This window comes from Numenius arquata, chromosome 19 (genome assembly GCF_964106895.1).
Source record: "Numenius arquata chromosome 19, bNumArq3.hap1.1, whole genome shotgun sequence".
In the NCBI taxonomy this organism is placed as follows: domain Eukaryota; kingdom Metazoa; phylum Chordata; class Aves; order Charadriiformes; family Scolopacidae; genus Numenius; species Numenius arquata.
The window spans coordinates 10,327,594-10,346,996 of record NC_133594.1 but is presented as its reverse complement, the minus strand read 5'-3'; the positions used below and the strand labels follow the sequence as shown (position 1 = coordinate 10,346,996).

Genomic DNA, 19,403 nt, shown 5'->3' with positions numbered 1-19,403 from the left:
AGCAGAAATCAAGGCTGATGTTACACCAATTTAATCGAACAACATCTTAAAATCAGGTGTTACTGTCCTGGTTTGCCCCTGGATGCTGGGCTGCTGGGGTCTGATGGGTGTAAAACCAGAAAGAGCCTCAGTGACAGCGTGTCACCCATCTGTAACCCAGCCTGGGCTTCCCCTCTGCTCGAACGCTACGTGAGCTCACGTGCATGTTACATACAAATAAATCCTTGTCTTTTGGTTTTTGAAGGACAGGCCATTTCTTTTCAATGCAGTTTGCTGGAGAATGCTGTGCTCTGAATCTGTTATAAACACCTTTTCCTTGCAGGGATGTGTTTGCAAGCCTTTGTCGAAGCTTTCTTCTGCCTGGCTCAGAAGAAATACAAGTCCCTCCCACTTCACGAGCAAGTGGCCTTGCTGATTGATTTTTGTGAGTATCATCTGGCTGCCCTGGATGAAAAGCGCCTGGTTTGTGGCCGCGGGGTCGTGGAGCGACGAAGTGCAGGAGTTTCTGGTCAGACGGATGGACTTCACCTTACACCGGCTGCACACACACCCCTCCTGAGTCGCACGGCCGCAGCTAGTAAATTTGCAGATTATAGAAATCATCGCTATTAACGGTGCTAGTTCACCGGGACAGAACTGAGAATTAATCCCCAGGTACGTACATGTACTGCAGGAGGGGACAGACTCTCAAATTCCTTCATCTGATAGTCACAACTATTTATTTCAGCTTTTTAAAAAGTCTGCTGCAAGCTCCCATTCTCCAATAATGACCCTGGCAATGGCTATTTATTTGCCTCTCTGTTGGACCTTCCGTACACCTCACGTGACAAACTGTGCTTTCGTCCCGAGTGTGTAGAAAACCATGTGTGAGACAAGGACCAAAATCCAGTGGGACGATAACCAGCGTGACGGGACTGGTTGCACTGGTGCAGTGAGGGGCACACTGCTGCCACAGGAATTGCATTGCTTTGTATGCACTGGATGTACCACGGCAACCAAGTGAGGAGCTCCGGTCCCAAATACTGGCAGTGAACTATGGAAAACTGAACCCTGGAATTACGTTCGTGGTCAGACTTTGGGCTTTGACCCTCTTCTTCCCATGGCCTGGACTGTACCTGTTGGAATCGATACAGATTTGGTCACTGTCTATGTACTTGTTTTTTAAAGTCAGTCTTAAAGCACTGAAATCATATTTTGGCTTCTGCTTCTTTGTACATGTCTTTGCCATGACAAGTACTGTTAATTTTTTAAGGAAAAAATACAGATGTTTATCCTTTTGCTTCCACAGAACCAATAAGCTGCCGCTTATTCACAGAAAAAAATTGCTTCTTTAAGTCAAATTTGGTCAATCAAGTGGTGGTTTTGTCTTCAGGTACCAAGCACTGCTGCTGGAAAAAGCTTTACAGTGTAAAGGTCTAAGAGTTCATTTAAATTCCAGTGAAACCAATTCTGTCACTTACTTAAGGCTAAATTAATTGTGTTCTAGGTTTGCTTATTTTTTGCCTTTTGCGTGTTCGTTACCCTGTTTGCACCTGGAATAACATCTAGAGCAGATTTGTTTGTCTTTGCACGTATTCTTCATTTTTCACTTAAATAACAGTATAACTTTGTATAAATTAGATCTAGATTATTTAACAGGGCATTTTGTTAAGAATGCTGGACTGTACCGCTGGAGTTGTACAGAGTAGTCTTTATTTTCCAAGACTTCCATGATCACACTCCTCTTGCGGGGGCCTAAGCGGAACACGGGACTGGCTGAAAGGACGCGAAAAACTTGGAACTTCGGGGCCGTTCAGTCAGATTCTTTTGAGTCTCATATTTTATTGCAATAATGTATGTCCGCATCTGAATTTGATTTTCCTCCTTTGTTCTACTCATGAATGTTAACGAATCTAGTTATGTGCTGGTGTTCTTCACGCTGCCCAAACCTGCCAAGCTGTGGGATGGGGCAGCCTCTGGGCATTGAGCTTTGGGATGGGGAAAATGACCTGAGCTTGATACCGATGCGTTCCCACAGCTGGTCTGTCAGAAACGGGACCTTAAAGGAAGGTGCAGAGGGAGCCCACCCGTTTAATGTCACGGACTCAATACACACCCGGCATTGAGTGAGTTTTTGCTTTGGGAGAAGTTTTGTGTTTCTTTTCCTATGTTAGTTTTGAGCAGCATGTGTTGTTCCTAAGTGGCGCTGAGCAGCATGGCAATACAACGCAGAAACCACGTGGAGCCCACGAGAAACTAATACCCAGCATGTGTTAATATCAGACGTGGGCGTCCCTTCTCCTCTTCTGTGTCTTCTTCTGTAACACCAATAAGAGTAGTAGATGATCTTTTGTAGTTCAGCGGCTGGACTGTTGGAAATGTTATGTATTGTATGTAAGAGGACAATTGTAGACTAATGCCGCTGCCCTCAGCCTTGTTTAAGTTTCATAAAGATTATTGCAGTATGAAGATAAAATGCCAAACTCCAAGGTCTGGCATCTGTCAGAACCAATGAAGCTGAAAGGGTCATTTTTTTTCACACTTTCATTGTAATACATTTGAAGACATTCACAAGTTGAAAAATGGTTACTTCTCCTTTTGTGACATCTGACATTTATCTTGCGATTGGCAGCGTGTTACTAGAAAATAGCTTACAGTTCCTCTCCTCTGGTGATTGATGTCCTCTAAAGACAGAGTTACAGAAGAGTCGGGTTTGAAATGCTACAGCTGCGAATGTCTCTCCTTACAGCTTTCACGTAGTACAATCTGTGGCCTAAAATACCCAGGTTTTACTATTGTGTAAGCTACCCTGATATCAATGGAATAAATTAACTGCTGTATATAATGAACACTGGTAAGATCTCTCTCTGTTTGGAGATCTTGATATAGTCTCTGGATCGAATACAGATTTTATAGCCTCTGTGTGTGCAGGCTGATGCGGCGTCCCCTGGTTATCTCCCACTTCAGATATGAAGGGTCCCTTGTAGAACAGTCGAAATATTCAATTATCTGCCTCTAGTAATCCAGTGTTCGTGTATTTATGTAATTGGAAAATTGAATGCCATATCATTCTCAGGGGGAGGAGGGGGATAAAACAGGAGTGTACTTTAGGACTTAATGACAAAGTCACATTTCTCTTCCCTGCCATCTAATGCAATTTCTTCTGAATGCTATTTAGCATCCAAAGCAATTTCACGTAGCCCTTAAGTTACCAGTCTGTGCACATGCAAAAAAATGACGATAAACACTTTATTCAGAATATGAATGCTAACACACTGATAATCTGCTAGTCCTGAGATACCTTTTTAACAGGAGAAACAGTATGTGAAAGGCGGTAGGCGTTTGTTTTTTAATAGCACTTTTCTGTATATCCTTTTCAGAGACCAGTGCAGCTCTCCCTTTATGGCATATACGGTATGAACATTGTGTATCGGCGCAATCGTTCTCGTTATCAGACACGCTGGGTCTGGTCTTGCTCACGGGGTATAAACCAGAGTAAACCAGGCTGTAAACCAGTAAACCAGCAGCTGAGGAAGATTTGAGGCAAGTGAGCGCAGAATTTCAATGCAGACACCCCCCTTCGCTGCAGGATCCTATCAAGCCCAAATGCGCCTAAATTCGGCGACTCCTTGGGCTGTTTTGAGTCCTTCCTCTGCACAGAGCTGTTTGTAGGTGAAGTCACTGGAAATTTGTCTTCTGTCTAACCTGGATTGGGCTCTTGACACTTAATCACCCTCAGCCCAAATGCCCAACTCGCCCCGTTACAGCCCTGGATTTGGGGACATTTACTGCGCACTAAGCTGGTCACTGCACTTGCCACACACTTGTGGCCACGTTTAAAGCGCAGCTGGGAAGGGAGGGACTTGGCTAATTAACCGGGTTAATGCCCAGGTGAGAGACCCAAGTCCACCAGCTCCAGTGTTCATGGTCTCAGCTGGAGCTCGCACCCCGCTGCCGCGCAGGTGGCTCCAATTTACTGGCTTTACCCCTCTGGCTGCGTTAGAATCAGCCCATCGTCAGGAGGCCAAAGCGTCCTTCCTAGAGACAGGCGACGGCAGTTTGGGAACGTTGGCGGTGAGGAGGGATCTGGTCCTGCCCTCCGGAGCAGCTCACTGGACAGGGTAGGTGCAGGTCCTCGCGCTCTGGGTGCTGGGGTGGGAAGGGGCTGCAGCCTCTGTGGTGGTTTTGGGGTGCGAGAAGGGAATCGCTCCTGCTCTGCGGGATGTGGGAGCTCCCAAGGGCTACGCTGAGGTTGTAGGGGCAGCTGCCAGCTGGGTCCTACCTGGATGGTGCCTCATCTCTGTTGCACTTGCTATGAATGACTTCCATCGTCACCGTCACAGCTCCTTGTTTCCAGCCGGCACCGGGTCTGACCTTACCCTGATCTCTCCCTGATGGACAGTGACAATCTGCTTCTAAATATTACCCCCTTCCCTCTAATTTGTTTTGTTTTCGACCATGCTTTGCTGTGTTTCCTCCTAATTCCCCACTTCTGTTTCTCAGTTTGCCCAATAAACTGGTGTGGTCACCGATGGCCGTGTCCATCCGTGCAGCTCCCTCTGCTGCTGTACGACTGTTTTGGGAAGACGCCTGTCTTCATTTTGAGGTGAATCTGTCCTGCGTCCTTTCTTTGAGGTGTTTCCGTGCATCAGCCCTTGCCGAGTCCGTGCAACGGTTGGAGCTTTTCCCCGTGTGTGGTTGGAGGACTGATCTCCACAGCCCTGTTGGGTGGCTGATGGCCCTCCAGCCCCTCTCCTCAGCCCTGCTGCTGGGGACATCCATGGCCATTACTGCCTGGCTCCCTGTTCCCACCGGAGCCTGGCGCTTCCGGAACCTTCCCACTTGTCAAAAGCCCAGGAGCAGCTCGGGAGCGAGCCGTGGTGCTGCTGTGCAGGTCATTAATTTGAAACAGGGAGACAAGGTTGAAGTAATTAGCACATCTGGTCTGGATTGTGGGGTTTTTTTCCAGCTCTGATCTCCATCCTCCGCAGAGGTGGATCAAAGCTTCCAGCAGCAGCAGGGAGCTGTGTGTGGCCTCACCTGCGAGGTGGGGACATGGCAGGGACACGGTGGGGACAGTGCAGTGGGGATGGGATGGTGGGGACATGATGAAGATGGTGTGGTGGCTTCAGCGTGTGGGTCCTCTCCATTGCGAGCTCCTCACATGTGCTCAAAGTCAGGGCTGTGCTTACCACTGGCTTTGCTAATATTGTTCGGTTACTATTAAACAGACCCAAATCTGGTAGCTATTTATAAATATTGTTAAGAAATGCACCAGTGACAAGCCCTGGGCAGGTTGTGCTGGTCTTGGTAGAGACGTAGCGATGGAGCAGCCGGGTCTGGTGGCTCCCCAGCACTGGGGTGGGAGTGCGGGCAGGAGGGGTCACAGGGAGCTGGAATAGGGAGTGATCTTTGTGGAACATAAACACATCTTTAGAAAAGGGATTTTTTTTTTCCTTTCCTCCCCTCTGCTCACCCGTTGCCCTCTGTGTTTTAATCAAAGAACTTTACTTTGTTTATTTTCCTTGAAACTCTTGTTCTCACCAGCTTTTAACTTCTGCCTTTCACCTTTCACTTCTACCTCTGCTTTTCCCTTTTGTCTTCCTACTTTTCCCTCCTTTATTGTCACGATGAAGGAGGGGAGAACTGAACTCTCTCCCCTTTCCTCTCCTAATCCCGGGGGTTCTTTTGCTATTATCAAGAAGCCACGAATAATCCCTGGATCGTAGGGGGTTACAATAAAATGACCCTGCTCTTAGTCCAAATAAGTAACACGAACTGCAATTGAAACCTTATTTAATAACCTTTAGAGCCAGTTCCCTTTCTACACGGAGCTTCTGACTAATGACCGAGAGCTTTAAGACAAGTTTGGGTTTTGGTTTTAACAGCACAGAGCCGTGATGAGTAGCTGCATTGTAAGGAAAAAAACCTCCCGTGGGAAATTTCTGGTTTACGATGATGATGTTTGGTATTTTCAACCAAAGACCCACAAATCCAAGCACTGATAATCTGTTTTTCAGCATCTCCAAGTGAAAATTTTAGCAAATTGAGCAAAAAGTGTGTTTTGACTCAAGTTTGACATGACCAGCTGAAATACTGTGAAGCTGAAATCTGGTGGGGAAGTGATTGGGATTTTTTTGAGTATCCTAAACCTCCTTTTTTTCCTGAAAACGTTTTGTTTTAACCTCCTGCCTGCCTGGACAGGGCACTCAGGGCAGCAGAGACTGTTGGAGGGCACGGGCCGTGGAGATGCCGTGGCTGTGGAGCAGGGTCCCTGGCTGCCAGAGGACCATTTGCTCTGCAGGGAATGTGTGCTGGGGATGCTTTCCCCAGGCCCTATGGATTGTGTGGGCAGTGCTGCCCCACAGCTCCTGGAGGAGGTGGCTGCTGTGGGGGACACCCAGTTTCAGGGGGTCACGTTGCACAACTCTTGTGCAAGTTCGAAGGTGGTGGGACAAACCTCCCTGCCTCGGTGAGGGTTACAATGGTCACAGAGAGGGGGAGCTTCGCTGGGGCTGGAGACGGGACCGATTCAGTTCCTTCGTGTGCTGCAGAGATCCTGGGTGGAGGAGAGACGGTGTTTGGGCTCCCAAATCCTGCAAGCATCTCAGAGGTTAGGTGTTTACATCTGCCCCTGGTCTCTGCTCAGCCCTCTGGTTGTTCCTCCATCAGGTGAAATCGATAAAGTATTTCTTTGTGCCTGGCTGTTTCCGTGAGTGCTGCACGTGAGCATCCTGCTGCTCGCTTGGGTTGTTCCCGGTGGGATGAGGTCCCCAGCCCCCTGCTCGCCCTGCCCCAGCCACGTACAGCCGAGCTCCTGCTTCTCTCTCGGATTATTTCTGCTTTACTTACCTTCACTTCACCTTAAGCATACCCAAAATAAAAAAAAAAAAAAAATCAGCAGCAGCACTACCCGGATAAATCCATCTGGTCTCTGTCTCAGCCTCATTTAACCTCCCATTGAAGAGATTGTATCACATGGTGTTCAGCTGAAACCCATTACCTCGCATGCCCAAGCATATCATATTGAATTACCTTCACCCATAGGCCTGGAGTGTTTGCTAATAGCTAATGGCATCTTCTTAAGTTTGAGGTGATTTATTTGAATGCATTTCTATTTCATAGCGCGGCGGGGGATGTTGGTGTTTTAAGCAGAGCCCAGCGAGCGGATCCCACCGGCATCCCCACCTTCCCAGGGAGAGACCTCCGGGTGCCGACCCTTCCCGGTGTTCCCATTCCTTGCCACTGGTCCCGTATGGAGCGAGCCTGAGTACCTGGGGTGGCTGCTTCTGGCCACACACAGCGAGGGATCCAGGAGGGCTCAGTGCTCTGTCCCTCTTGTCACCATCCTCAGGGGCCAGGGAGCGTGTGGCAAAGCCGTGGGCTCAGGAGCTCCCCAGGAAGGAGGTGGGAGCCACGGACTTCCCCTGCCTCGTACGGACGCCATTCCCTACCCGGCCTTAACTGGTTTTCTACGGGAGATGGTTATCTATGGAAGAGGAGTGTGAGGTACAGACACAACCTGATTTGTAGTTTGCAGACCGAGTGTTGAGCCTCAGCTTGGTCTTCCCATCCCTCCAGCAAACAGCTCTCCTGCCTCAGGGGGTGAGGGAGGACGGGGGCTTCCAGGTGGAAAAATAGTGACTGTGATAAATCAATCAGCTCGGGACCTCTGTTATTCCTTGAAGACGTGGCACAAAAATCAAATGGTCGAGGTTATTCAATTATCGCTCATACCAGCCAAGGGGAAATGGGGTATTGTACTGTGGGCTGCATCGATATTATTCGTGTGAAGAGGAGCTGGGCTCGCTGTCAGGTGGGAAGCGGCAGAAATCCTACAGGTCTCCGAGCCTTTCTCTCTCTTCCCCTCACCTCCCTTTTTTAATAACCGAATAACCTAATCTGATGTCTCTCCAAGATCAATAATAGTGCAGGGCACGTAATGACAAACTGGAGTGGAGGGAGTTTGTCTCCAAACAGAGCCCATTTGGGAGCAGCCTCCATCCCACCGCCGGTGAACGAAGGCAGCGAGCAGCCCCCTCCCGCTGCACTCGCCTTGCCAGCCCGTAACTCGTCTGCTCTTTCTCTGTTAACGTTGGTCTTAATTGGTATTTCAGGGTGGCGTTTGGCTCCCGCTCAGCAGCCCCTGTGCTCCTCCAAACACAGACTCTGCAATATTTACCTGCCCAGCGCCAGCGTGGGGGAGAGGAGGAGCATTGGGGAATGTTACACGTGACATCTCGCACTCCTTTGCAAAGTAACATGAATCACACCTGCTACAGGCTGATCTGCTCTCTGTTCTGTGCCCTCTCCCCTTACCCAGGTCCCCAAAGGGCCAAGGGGGTCACCTCGAGCCCCAGTGGCACATCGCAGCCGCCTCCGACGGGAGCAGAGCACCCGCTGGACGGCAGGAGCGTGCGGGACAGGAGGGTTGTCACCGAACCAGAGGAGATGGATGTTCCCTTGGAGAAACCTTGTGCCCGTGCAGGTGAGCGCTGGGAGGTTCAAAGCAAGGGGAGGTTGTTGCTGGGAGGGATGGCAGCCCTTGTCCCCGAGCGCTGCAGTCGGGGTGGAGGGCTGTGTTCCTCCCCGGCTGCTGTGTTCCCCTCTTCTCTCTGCGGTGGCCACGCAGAGCTGGGCTGGTGCTTGCCGTGGTGGGTCAGGTCAGAGCATCTCACCATCTCCATCCCGCCTCGGCTGCGGGCCGCGGTGCCGGTCCTTTCTGCAGGACGTGGGAGAGCGTGGGCGGCCGATAGACAGGGATAAAATAAAGTTGTGAACAGCAGCAGGAGCTGAAATAGCAACATCAATAGCAGTTTCCAGATAATGATCTAATTAGCACAAACAACAAGTTTCCACTAATGACTCTTGTTCTCCCAGCCCCTTCCTTTCTGCTCGCCTGTCATTATCGACTTCTCTGGCAGGGAGCAGCCGCGCTCCCCCCGCCTCTGGGGCCAGGGCTTTGGAGGGTTGTTTACTGGCTGGCTTTGGATCGCTTCTCCAAAGGATGTTTGCTCTGGAGCTGGGGCTGACGTGGGTGGGACGGTGGCACGCAGAAGCGGGGGGGAGGAAAGTCGGCTGTTTGGCTTGGGTAGCTCGCTGGAGGCCTTGGGAAAGTTGTGCTCCCACCACGTGTCCCCGGTTGTAAAAATAAGGATGCTGAGGGAGGGCAGGATCTGCTGCTTGCGAGGGGCTCGGAAAGCCGCGAGTGAAGGATGCTTGACAGGAGCAAAGATTGGGGATTATTACCAGAGGAGGAGAAACAAGCTGTTTCTGTCCCCGCCGTCCCTAGCTGCGAGCCTCCTCTGCACCTCCCTGCCTCTCCCACTGAACCAGAAAGACTCGGTTTTGCCTTTAAGGCTCCAGCTTGACAAGTATTGACTCAACGCTGTCATTTCCCCAGTTGTTGGTCCCCTCAGTTGTGTGATGGGCAGGAGCCTCACATTTGCCCGTTTCAAAGGTGCTGGAAGCCTGTGGCTTCCCCGGGTTGGAGATGGCTGGGAGGCGGTGGCCCAGGAGATCTGATCCTGGGGAGGTGCCCCCACGGATGGGACTCGCCCAGACGGGAGGTGGGAGAGTCTCTGCCCTGTCCCTCAGGACTCAGAGGGAGGGTTTTAGCCTTCCCCTCTTGGGCGGCTGTGGGTTCCTGGCAGGAGCAGCAGCAGCAGGTTCTCCCGCCTGGCTCGCTGCCGCGGCTGGGGGCCAGCAGACCCCAGCGACCAGCCCGGGCGCAGGGCTGCCGTCTGGGCACAGGAGTGGCCACAGGTGTTCTCCACATCCCCAGCCATTCGGATGCAGCCAGCCTGTCTCCCCTCTCTCTCTCGGAGGAGCTAATTATGGTGATGTTAATGAGGCAGAGGTGTTGATGCTGCCCAGGGTTTTAATGACTCTCCTCCAAGTTTTCTGCTGCTTTTCCTGCCGAGACAGAAGAAGGGCGGTTTGGAAGGAGCAGTGGGCACCCTGCCCACATCCCCCCTCGTCCCATGGCTCCCCTCCCTGATCCAGAGTCCCTCCCCAGCTTTCCTGGAGCCCCTTTAGGGACTGGAAGGGGCTCTAAGGTTTCCCTGGAGCCTTCTCTTCTCCAGGCTGAACCCCCCCCCCATTCTCTCAGCCTGTCCTCACAGCAGAGGGGCTCCGGCCCATTTGCTGGTACCTCCCACCGCATCTTCCCCTTCTGGCCTCCACAGGCTGCCAACGTGCCCAAACCAGGGATGGGGGCTCCTGGCCAAGTCCTGGGGGCTGCGGACCCTTGGAGCTGCTTGTCCCCCGAGTCTCCCCTAGTGCCCAGCGCTCCCCAAAGCTGGGTGATGGGCACAGATGGGAAGGTGGTGGTCACCCACGGCTGAAATGCGACTGTGAGGAGCATTTCAAATGATCTGTCTGGAAACGCTCGTGTGCACGTGGCCGGTGTGTGCCAAGATGCTCTAGAAACTGGAAATGACCGAGTAGAGGTGGTGGAGCACTTATGTAAAATATCTAAATAAATCTTTAATATTTCTAATTGCAAATGTACATAAATTGCACAGCCACATCATTTCTTTAAACACCAACAACTTTCTCTGTACATTATTACATAGTTTAAAAGGAGCTGAAGGAGATTCAGCAAACACTTCCACTTTGCTTCTTTTTGTTTTTAAACATACTTACAAAAAAAGATTTGCTTTTCTTTATAAGAGGATATAAAACAGCAACTGCTTATCAGGAACAAGTATCAGCCTAAGCAGATATACAGAGAGAGGTATATCTTAAGACACAGTGATGTATGATAAAGGAATACGTGAGGATGGAGACTGCACTCTGGGTACTGGTAGCTGATGCAGAACCACATGGCATTTACAGCAATGTCACAGCTCAGGTGATCTGTGAAGGTCAATGCTTGAACGTGACACCCTTTTCCAAAGCGTGGTGGTTTCTGGATGTTGTGCAATGCCCTCAAAGGTTGGATTTGGTTTCTAAAGCCCATGAGCTGCATGTTGGCGTGCTGCTGCCATCCTCCCTCACCCCTCCATGGGTCATTTTCCCTAAGGAAAAAGGCATCAGTTATCTGTGCAGGGGCAGGACAGGGCTTGGTGGCCCTCAGGGCAGGTGCCACAAGTCCAAGCCTTGTGGCTATGCAGTCTCCTCTGAAATTGCCCTGGAGAGTCAGGGATGGGCAGTGCCCCTTCCTGGGGCCAGCTAAGGGATCTCCCGGTGGCCATGAGATCATTGTGACCCATGCCACATCCCAGAACCGGCCAGCCTGGGGGCCTGGCTTGCTCTGAAGGCCAACCTTTGGGGACAAGGCTGACCCTGGCAGTCACTGCGGGCGGAAGGAGGGAGAGCCACCGGGCACCCACCCCGGGGATAGGGTCAGTTCTGGCCTTTGGACTTTCTACTTGGTGCTCTCCCGGCAAAGCTACATGTCAGGGATGGGGCAGTGACCTCGGTGGAGCTGCTGGACACCACTGGCCATAGGGGTTGCTGTCAGAAAGGTGTCTCCTGGGGGCTGCTAACCCCCAGCCCTAGGATGGCTGGGGAACAGGCGCTGAGCAGATCAAAGGCGAGCCGGACGCTGTGGCTGTCCTGGCTGAACACATCAGTGCATCTTCCATCTCCTGGGACTAAAGCTCCTCTCCTTGTTCGTCACAGGACAGACCCCGGCGTGTTGTCTATTGCATCTGGGTATGGACATTAGTAACTGTGAAAGCCTGCGAGTGCTCTAAGCTACGGGAATGACTGATTACGTGCTGATTGCTTTCCTAGGAGAGCCTGCGATGCCTCGCTCGGGTCCACCACGTCCCTTCAGGAATCTTTGTAGTAGCAGAACCTGCGTCCTGCACCCTGCAGCAACCTACGGGGCTGCCAGGCCAGAGGATTCAGCGTGTTCTCACAGTGCAATCAGTGCTTTACAACTGCAAAAGCAGAAAATAAAAACCAACCGGACTCAAATGACAATGCCGAGTGACGCAGGACTCTTTGGATGGCGGCAGGATTTGCTTAAACTGGTGCAAAAGGGGCTGGTGACTACACTGTAGTAGGAGTTGGCATGGGGAAGGACTTCGGTCCCTCCAGGCTTTTGGCACTGAAGCCATAATCCCTGTCCCAAACGATGGCACTTAGAGTCCGCAGAGACCCTGGGACACTGTTCAGTCCGTTTCATGCCCCTTCACACAAAATGTTGCTTTTTTTTTTTTGATTTTTTTTTTTTTAACAAGCGGTCACTACAGTTTGACAAAACCCCCAAATCAAAACTCTTAAAACAGAATCCTTGAGGTGGACCAACCCCAAATCTGGAGCCCGGGCTTCTCTCCCTTCCCCTTCCCTCGGGTCCCCAAAGGGAGGAGGCTGAAATCACAACCTGGGGCTGGCTCCAGATTTGCGAGTTTGAGGCCACCTCTCCAAAAACAGCAGTGAGAAACAGCCAAATCCTGACCGAATAAGCAGCACCAGAAGTAAGTTACTATATACAACTGTTAGTGAGATAGATACGTTACAGTAAACACTGAAAACATTTACAAAAAAATATTAAGACTCGTATTGAGATAAAAATCTGAGTGTGTTTTCATTTTGTTTACACTTTGACGAGTTTGCACTAGAACAGCCTCTTACTGTAGAAAGCGCAAGACCGAAATAAAGAACAGGGAGCCGCTGAGGAGCTGCTGGGGGTAGGTGGGGGATGATAGTGGTTGCTTTGCTCTGGGATTGCCCCCCGGTATTGCTGGGCCAGGCGGGGGGGACTGGCTGGGCTCATGGGCTCCCTGGCGCTCGCTCAGGCACGCACACAGGCACACACAGAGAGAAATGTACAGTTTATAAATAACAGAAACACAAAGTGAAGTAACAGAACTGAGCTGAGCCTGGCTCGTAACCCCTACCCCCAAACCCCGGCCGGGCAGGGCAGGGCGAGCGCCAGTTGTTGTCAGTGTCAGGGGAAGGAGAGCAGGGGAAGCCGGGGGGGGGGGTCTCTCTACTGTAACCAGATTTTTGTCCCCATTTGGGTTTCTTTTCATACTGGCTCAGGAAACTAAGCAACAACTCCAGAAGGTGCTGGCACTGGAACTTCTAAGATTTTTAATAACTCGTGGAAGGATTTAGCGCTCCTGCTCTTTCAGCAGAACAACGTGTGTTCAGTAATTTGCAAGTTTGAGGTTAAAGCAGGAGTTTCTGGCAGCTCAGGGCGGGGGGGAGCGGTGCCTTGGCTTGTGGCTGAGCAGATAAAGATGTACTGTGCTTAGCTTCAGTACTAAACAATTCTTTTGTGGGCGTTTCTTTTTTTTTTTCCAGCTCTTAGGGAGAGCACTGACTGCATCCCAAAATCACTTCCATGCCTGAATGGGAACGCGCTGCCGGTGGGACGCCCGCCCCCGGGCCCTGCCATCGCGTTTCCATTCCGCTACGTTCCTTCTCTCTTGGAAAACTTCCGTCTCTCGCAACACAAATATTTTGGAACTCAAAAACAAGCAGCTCTAAACACACATCTCAGGGCAACAGCGGTTTAAAATAAGTCTTTTTTCTTTTTTTTTTTTTCAGGGTTCTTACAATGTGTTTGCCTCTGAGGCAGAGGCAGATGTCAGGGTCGGTACCCAACGGTTCACAGCACCCTGGGGATTCCTAACCTGTCTGGGTCTTTCTCCAGTTGTAACCTTGTCAGTTTTGTGAGGTTCTTCAAAGCCATCTGTGCTAGTCTCCAAAATTCAAAGGTGACTGTACTTGCCATAAATACTTAAGTTATGATTTTTTTTTCTCTGAGGAGCTCCGTTTGGGGTCTGCAGGCGTTGGCAGGGTGTGGAGACCTCGGGGCAACACGTTCGCTCCTCCAAGGACCAAGCCGCACCGGGCTCGGCCCAGGGCTTCCAGGGAACGGAAAAAAATGTTTAGGAAAAACAACAACAAAAAAAGCATCTTTAATTTTGAAAACAAACTGCGTGTGGAAGAATGCTGTTACTGAGCCTTACGGCTGCGGGGGCAGCATGGCAAAGTGTCCTGCTCAGGCAGCCTGGGTGGTGTGAGGCTGGAGACGGAACCTAAGCTGTGCAGAGCCCAGGGAACGTCCTAGTCCCTTTGACTGTACATTTACACATGGCAGGAGGAGCTAGGACAGGCGTTGAGCAGTGTATTTAACCTTAGTGGGCGGAATAGGCAGATGTCCTGTACACTGTACACTGTCATCCGTATCTCAGAGAAATCTCTCTGGCTCTCGGAACGAGTGACCTGCTCTGAGAGTGGGAGTCATGAAGTGCTAACTTAAAAAAAAAAACAACAAAAAAAAAACCAACCAAAAACCACAAACCAACAAACACAGCGTGGCGGCAGGTCAGCGGCACAATCCCCCGTTAAGGAGGTGACCCCTCCGCTGAGCACATCGTGTCTGAGTGTGCCGTATCTGCGTTTCAGCAGTTAGGAAAGTCTAATCCTGGCTTATGCCTGCACAGTGCTCCTGACAAGGGGGCTCTCGGTGGTGGCTGCTGTTCTTGTTGGTTACTCCCTTATGACCATGTTTTACATTCTTCGAGCCGGTTAATTTCCATGCAGTGCTCATTCCCAATTTAAAGAGGACAGTATTCCAGAAAATGGGATCTTTTTTTTTCTAATGCATACTGTGAAAGAAAAGAAATACAATTACCGATCTTCATGGTTCTTCAGGGCTTTTTCTTGTTTCTTTGTCTGTTTTTCTCCCCAGAAATAGTAAAAAAAAAAAAAAATAAAAATCTCTGCACAGAGCATTACATCCCCATAACGAACCCCTTCTCACGCAAGACGCCGGCCATTCCACGTAGCCCCCTCACTCCCCCTCTATCGCACCGGGCACCAGAAATCCAGCCCCAGTCCCTCGTTCACGGCTCGGGGCCAAGCTCAGGCAGCATTTACTTTATTCCGTGGCCAGAAGTGGGGGGGACACACAGTGCCTGGGGGGCTATTGCTTACAAAGGCTCTTCCCCATTACTTGTGAGCGAGCGGAAGCTGGAGAGAGGACTCAAGTCGCCATCCACCAGGTGCCAGAGCCGTGGGCTCGCTCGGCTCCCCCGGGGTTGCCCGGGGACCCCCAGCAGCACCAGTCGTGCCCTTCTCCGCTGCCCTGGTTCCCCACGCAGCACCCCTTTGGCTGCCACATCGCACCCAGAGTGCGCCCCCACCTTCCATCTGGACTGTGCTCCCTGCATGGGCGGAGTTAATTAAGCATTAATTAGCTGCGTAAATGCCCTGTGGATGGTTACTGGCTGTAAGAGTCAGTGGCCTCACAAAAGCCAAAGCTGGGCTGGGGGTTTGCCTTGGGAGAGGGCTGTGCTCCAAGGGGAGCCGGGAAGGAGGGGTACAAGCTGTGCTGCCATCCCTGCTACGGCTGCATCCAGCAGCACACCTTAACTGGACTTACTGGGCCACTGCCTGCTGCAGACTCTGCCCAGATCCCTTTATTTCTCCTACGGCAATGACAAGGACGTTATTCCTTGCTGGGAGGGGTGAGGCATATCCTTTGGGCAGTTTAGAAGGAAAAGGTGACTTTTGTTTAAACATTAAACACTGATTTAAATCCAACAGTGACAGCGATTCTCAAATATATGTTATTTCCTTATGCCACTCATCTCACACTCGATCTTTCCGTCCCCTCAATGTGCTGGCATTAGCATCTCCCACAAAGGCTCAGTCAAGCGCGCCGTCCGCAGAAAGGAGCTGGTTTCTCTGGGGGGAGAGAGCAGCCGTTCTCTGAAGCCGGGGCTCACACCTCCTGCTGCACCGTCTCTCTGGCCAGGCCTCCTCTCCTGCGGCAGCGCCCTCCACGCGTTAACAATTACTGCTGTTTCTGAATTCTCCATTCTCTGTAATCTGCAATTTAGTTGGGTTTGTGGGGGAGATCCCATTACGTGTCTGCATGCTGTACCTCTCTTTCAGCTGAGTAAGGGCACTCATTAACCGTGCGTTGGCAGCATCCAATGAAGCAATGCGTTTCTCCTGCAACCAGAGAGGCAGAGGGGAACAGTCAGTGGAAAGGACGGAGACCTGTGCCTCTGTGACGCCAGGGCTCGTCCCGAGACAGCGACCCACGGGCCCCTTGGAGCAGCACCTTTCTCTTTGGCATCCTCAGGTGTGGGGTTTTTCAGTGCTACACAGCATTTTTTGAAATCCACAGGGCCACAAACATACTTTGCCTCTGCAACGTGAGCTAAAGTCATTTTAGCATCCTGAAGAAAATGGAGATAATAGAGTTTCTCTAATTCTTCAGTTATACAGCAACTCGTTGTACTGTTTGCTCTAACTGCAGCTGTTACAAAGATGGGAAGATCCCTTCTCTAAGCCCAAGCTCTCCCAAGATAGTTATTCCTGTCAGTGTTTAATTGATTTTGTTAGTGTAAATTAATAGTTGAAATGACTTGTGGCCTCCCAGGATGGCTTTGATGGCAACTCTCACCAATTACAGTATCGTGAGGACGGGAGCAAGAGCTTCGGTGTTGCAGCCCGATTCTGCCACTCCTGTTCTTTGTGACACTGGACAAGTCATCGTCCTTCTCTGCCTGCCGTTAGCGGGAGGGAAGAGAAACCACTCCGAGGGGCACAGCAGTTTGCCTGGGGTAACTCTGCAGGTCCGTGTATGAGCATGGCCACCTGAAGGGGGCTACAGGGGAGATGGGGAGGGACTCTTTATCAGGGAATGTAGTGATAGGACGAGGGGTGATGGTTTTAAATTTAAAGAGGGGAGATTTAGATTAGACACGAGAAAGAAATTCTTTGCTGTGAGGGTGGTGAGAGCCTGACCCAGGTTGCCCAGAGAAGCTGTGGCTGCCCCATCCCTGGAGGGGTTCAAGGCCAGGTTGGAGGGGGCTTTGAGCAACCTGGTGTGGTGGGAGGTGTCCCTGCCCAGGGCAGGGGGTGGCACTGGGTGGTCTTTAAGGTCCCTTCCAACCCAAACCATTCTACAATTCTATGATTTTACTGTAGAGCCTGAGACGACCAGCGCAGTGCAGACTGGCGCATGGTGAGAGCCTCACAGGTAACACAAAGGCGGAGGAGACAGGGCAGCCCCGTCGGGAGCTGCTGTCGGGCTGTGTCTGCTCCGCTCGCACCGTACGGACACCCCGGTACCTGCCTGGCTCTGCCTGAGTGCAGAAGGGAACACCATCATTTACTAGCTTTGAACAAATTACTCTACAGAAAAACAGTGATTCTTTTCACAAAGTTACTAACCTCTCTCATCTCCTTTTTAATTAGCTATACAGTAAATTAGTCATGAGTAGTGACTCACAACTGCTTAATAGGGTTGTTACGAATAAGCCTAGGATATGCCGTCCCCCAGCCACAACTTGTGGGAAGGCCTAGCTGCTGAGAAGATGCTGATCTCTGCCCAGACAAATAAAAAGATTATGGATCCTATTTACATATTCTCTTTTCCAAGCGTAGCGTTTTGCACCCACCATCTGATGCTCCCCTGGCATTGCAATCCATAACAACAACTGAGCTTAACAATCCTGCAAACCACAACCCACAGGCTGAAAAAACATGTTGGCTTTGCTCTGGCCAGGCTTTGTGTTTCTTGTATCCAGGTCCTGCAAGAATTACGGGAACAAGAAGCACCAAACAAAGCTCTAGGGACCTCAGACTGAGCCAACGAGGTTATGAGCCTTCCACAAGCTGACTGAATTGTGGGCACGATCCTTCCACAAACTGCCACCCCCCACATCCTCTGTGTCACCTGCCAAGCTCCAAGGCTGGAAGCAGCTGTACGAATGCGAATGTTGTGACAATAAATTGCATCCTGCCAGAGTCTGACTGGCTCCATCACTGACTGCAGCTCGGTGCTCACTCACCCAGGCACGGTCTCACCGTGCTCGAGCTGGCACTGCTGCATGGCGGGGAGGCTGCACGGCAGCAGACTCACCCCGAGAAGTGCTGCAGCCCTTGGTATCAGGGACTCACCTGTGCATCGATAATCTTCTGCTTGGAATCCACGGCAGCTTGCATTTCTGCGTGGTCCTTCTTTAGTTCCTCCTCAACTGACATCAGCCTGGTAGCCAAACAGACAAGAAAAAAATTACACTTGTTGGGCTCTGTGAAGCCTAGATCTCAGTCTCATGCAGACCTAAATCCAGAGTGAAGGATACAGATCATGTCCTCATTTAGTCCTGACACCAAGAAAGCAAAGGGCTGACGTACATCTCTGAAGCAAGAGCTGTGAAATAGCAGAGAAGCTGCTCTACAGCCAGCACTGGCCTCACAAAGCAGCCCCCATCAGCCGTACCGGGTCAAGCCATCTCATCTGACACTGCAATGCCAAAGCACACACTGAGATGCGCCCAGGACCTGCAGTTGTGCAGTGGAGCACCAAGGAGACACACACAGTCATTGGCACTACCTCTTCTTACACGCAAACCAGTTCAGAACCAGTCTTCTGTCTCTTCTCTAGAGACCTCTATAGCAGACTGGCCCAAAGCTTAAGTGATACAGAACGGTGAAGGCTGACCCGTTAACGAGGGCTGATTAAAGGCACTAAATGGTCTTGGCTCAGGTAGCTGTGATGCTACATGGAACAGCTGATGTCCTGCACAGATGCAAACACCACACCACGCTGGGTGGGAGAAAGGGATTTGTAGCTAGGAGTAATGGGACGGTGATGAGATCTTTAGCTAAACATCAGGAAAAGAACATTTTACTCGTTGCATCTATCGCTCATATGAACAGAAGAGCAAGCCTGCCAGATCCTCCGAGAACCGGGGCGCGCTGCCAGCTCTCCCCTCCTGAAGTTTTGCCTGTGAATCAGGAAATTCCTGTGAATCAGGAAAATGTCAGGATTTTCCTTGTCCCAGGGAACACTGATGGGGGACCCAAAGAGTCAGGGCTTGAAATCCCACCAGGAACTGTAACCCAGAAGGGGAAGAAAGTGAATAAATGCTGGAAAACCCTCATGGGAAACCTGCCTGTACCTCCAAAGAAAGCTGCATCTCCAGCACCCCCACCTCCCCTGTACCTGCTGATGATGCCCTTCATCTGGATCTCCTTATCCTCCTGTTGCCTCCGGAGCCGCTCCTCGCTCTCCTCCAGCCTGGCCTGATACTCCAGCACCAGCTTCTGCGTTGTCTCCTCCTGGCACTTGAAGCGAGTCTCATATTCCTCCAGCTTCTTGTTGGAGATGCGAAGCTTGTCCTGCAGCACCACTAGGTCCTGCTGGTACTACAGCACGCAGGGACAGACACAGGAGGAGAAAACACATGTGGCACGTTACCCAGTAAGGCTTTGCCCTTGCCAGGATCTCCCCATAACCCGCTCATGCCCCTCTCCTTGCATTAGACTAGCTGCAAACCCGTATCAGACAACCCCGCTTGCCGACACCTCCTCTTCGGTCTTCTCCGCACGGGGCTAGGAGCGATGCTGGGTTCCGCTGGGCGGGCAGGTCACTGGCAGGTTCAGAGAATGGGTTGTTAGCAGAGTCTGGCATTTCAGGTGGGGAACGCAGGTTA

The 19,403-nt window shown here is 51.1% G+C and overlaps 2 protein-coding genes across 2 annotated transcripts in view; one reads left to right on the top strand and one right to left on the bottom strand.

Moving 5' to 3' along the window:
- TTLL11 (tubulin tyrosine ligase like 11) overlaps nt 1-2,489 on the top strand; it is a 47,645-nt gene extending 45,156 nt beyond the window's left edge. Inside the window, exon 9 of the mRNA XM_074161259.1 lies at nt 323-2,489. Within this exon, the coding sequence (XP_074017360.1) occupies nt 323-612 (290 nt within the window). The 3' untranslated portion in view covers nt 613-2,489. The remainder of the gene's footprint in view (nt 1-322) is intronic.
- Nucleotides 2,490-13,495: 11,006 nt separating this feature from the next.
- The window catches only part of DAB2IP (DAB2 interacting protein), a 157,135-nt gene continuing 151,227 nt past the window's right edge, over nt 13,496-19,403 (bottom strand). Inside the window, exons 14-17 of the mRNA XM_074161288.1 lie at nt 18,914-19,107; nt 17,866-17,953; nt 15,836-15,906; nt 13,496-14,555 (exon numbers count right to left, since the gene is read on the bottom strand). Of these exons, the coding sequence (XP_074017389.1) occupies nt 14,546-14,555; nt 15,836-15,906; nt 17,866-17,953; nt 18,914-19,107 (363 nt within the window). The 3' untranslated portion in view covers nt 13,496-14,545. The remainder of the gene's footprint in view (nt 14,556-15,835; nt 15,907-17,865; nt 17,954-18,913; nt 19,108-19,403) is intronic.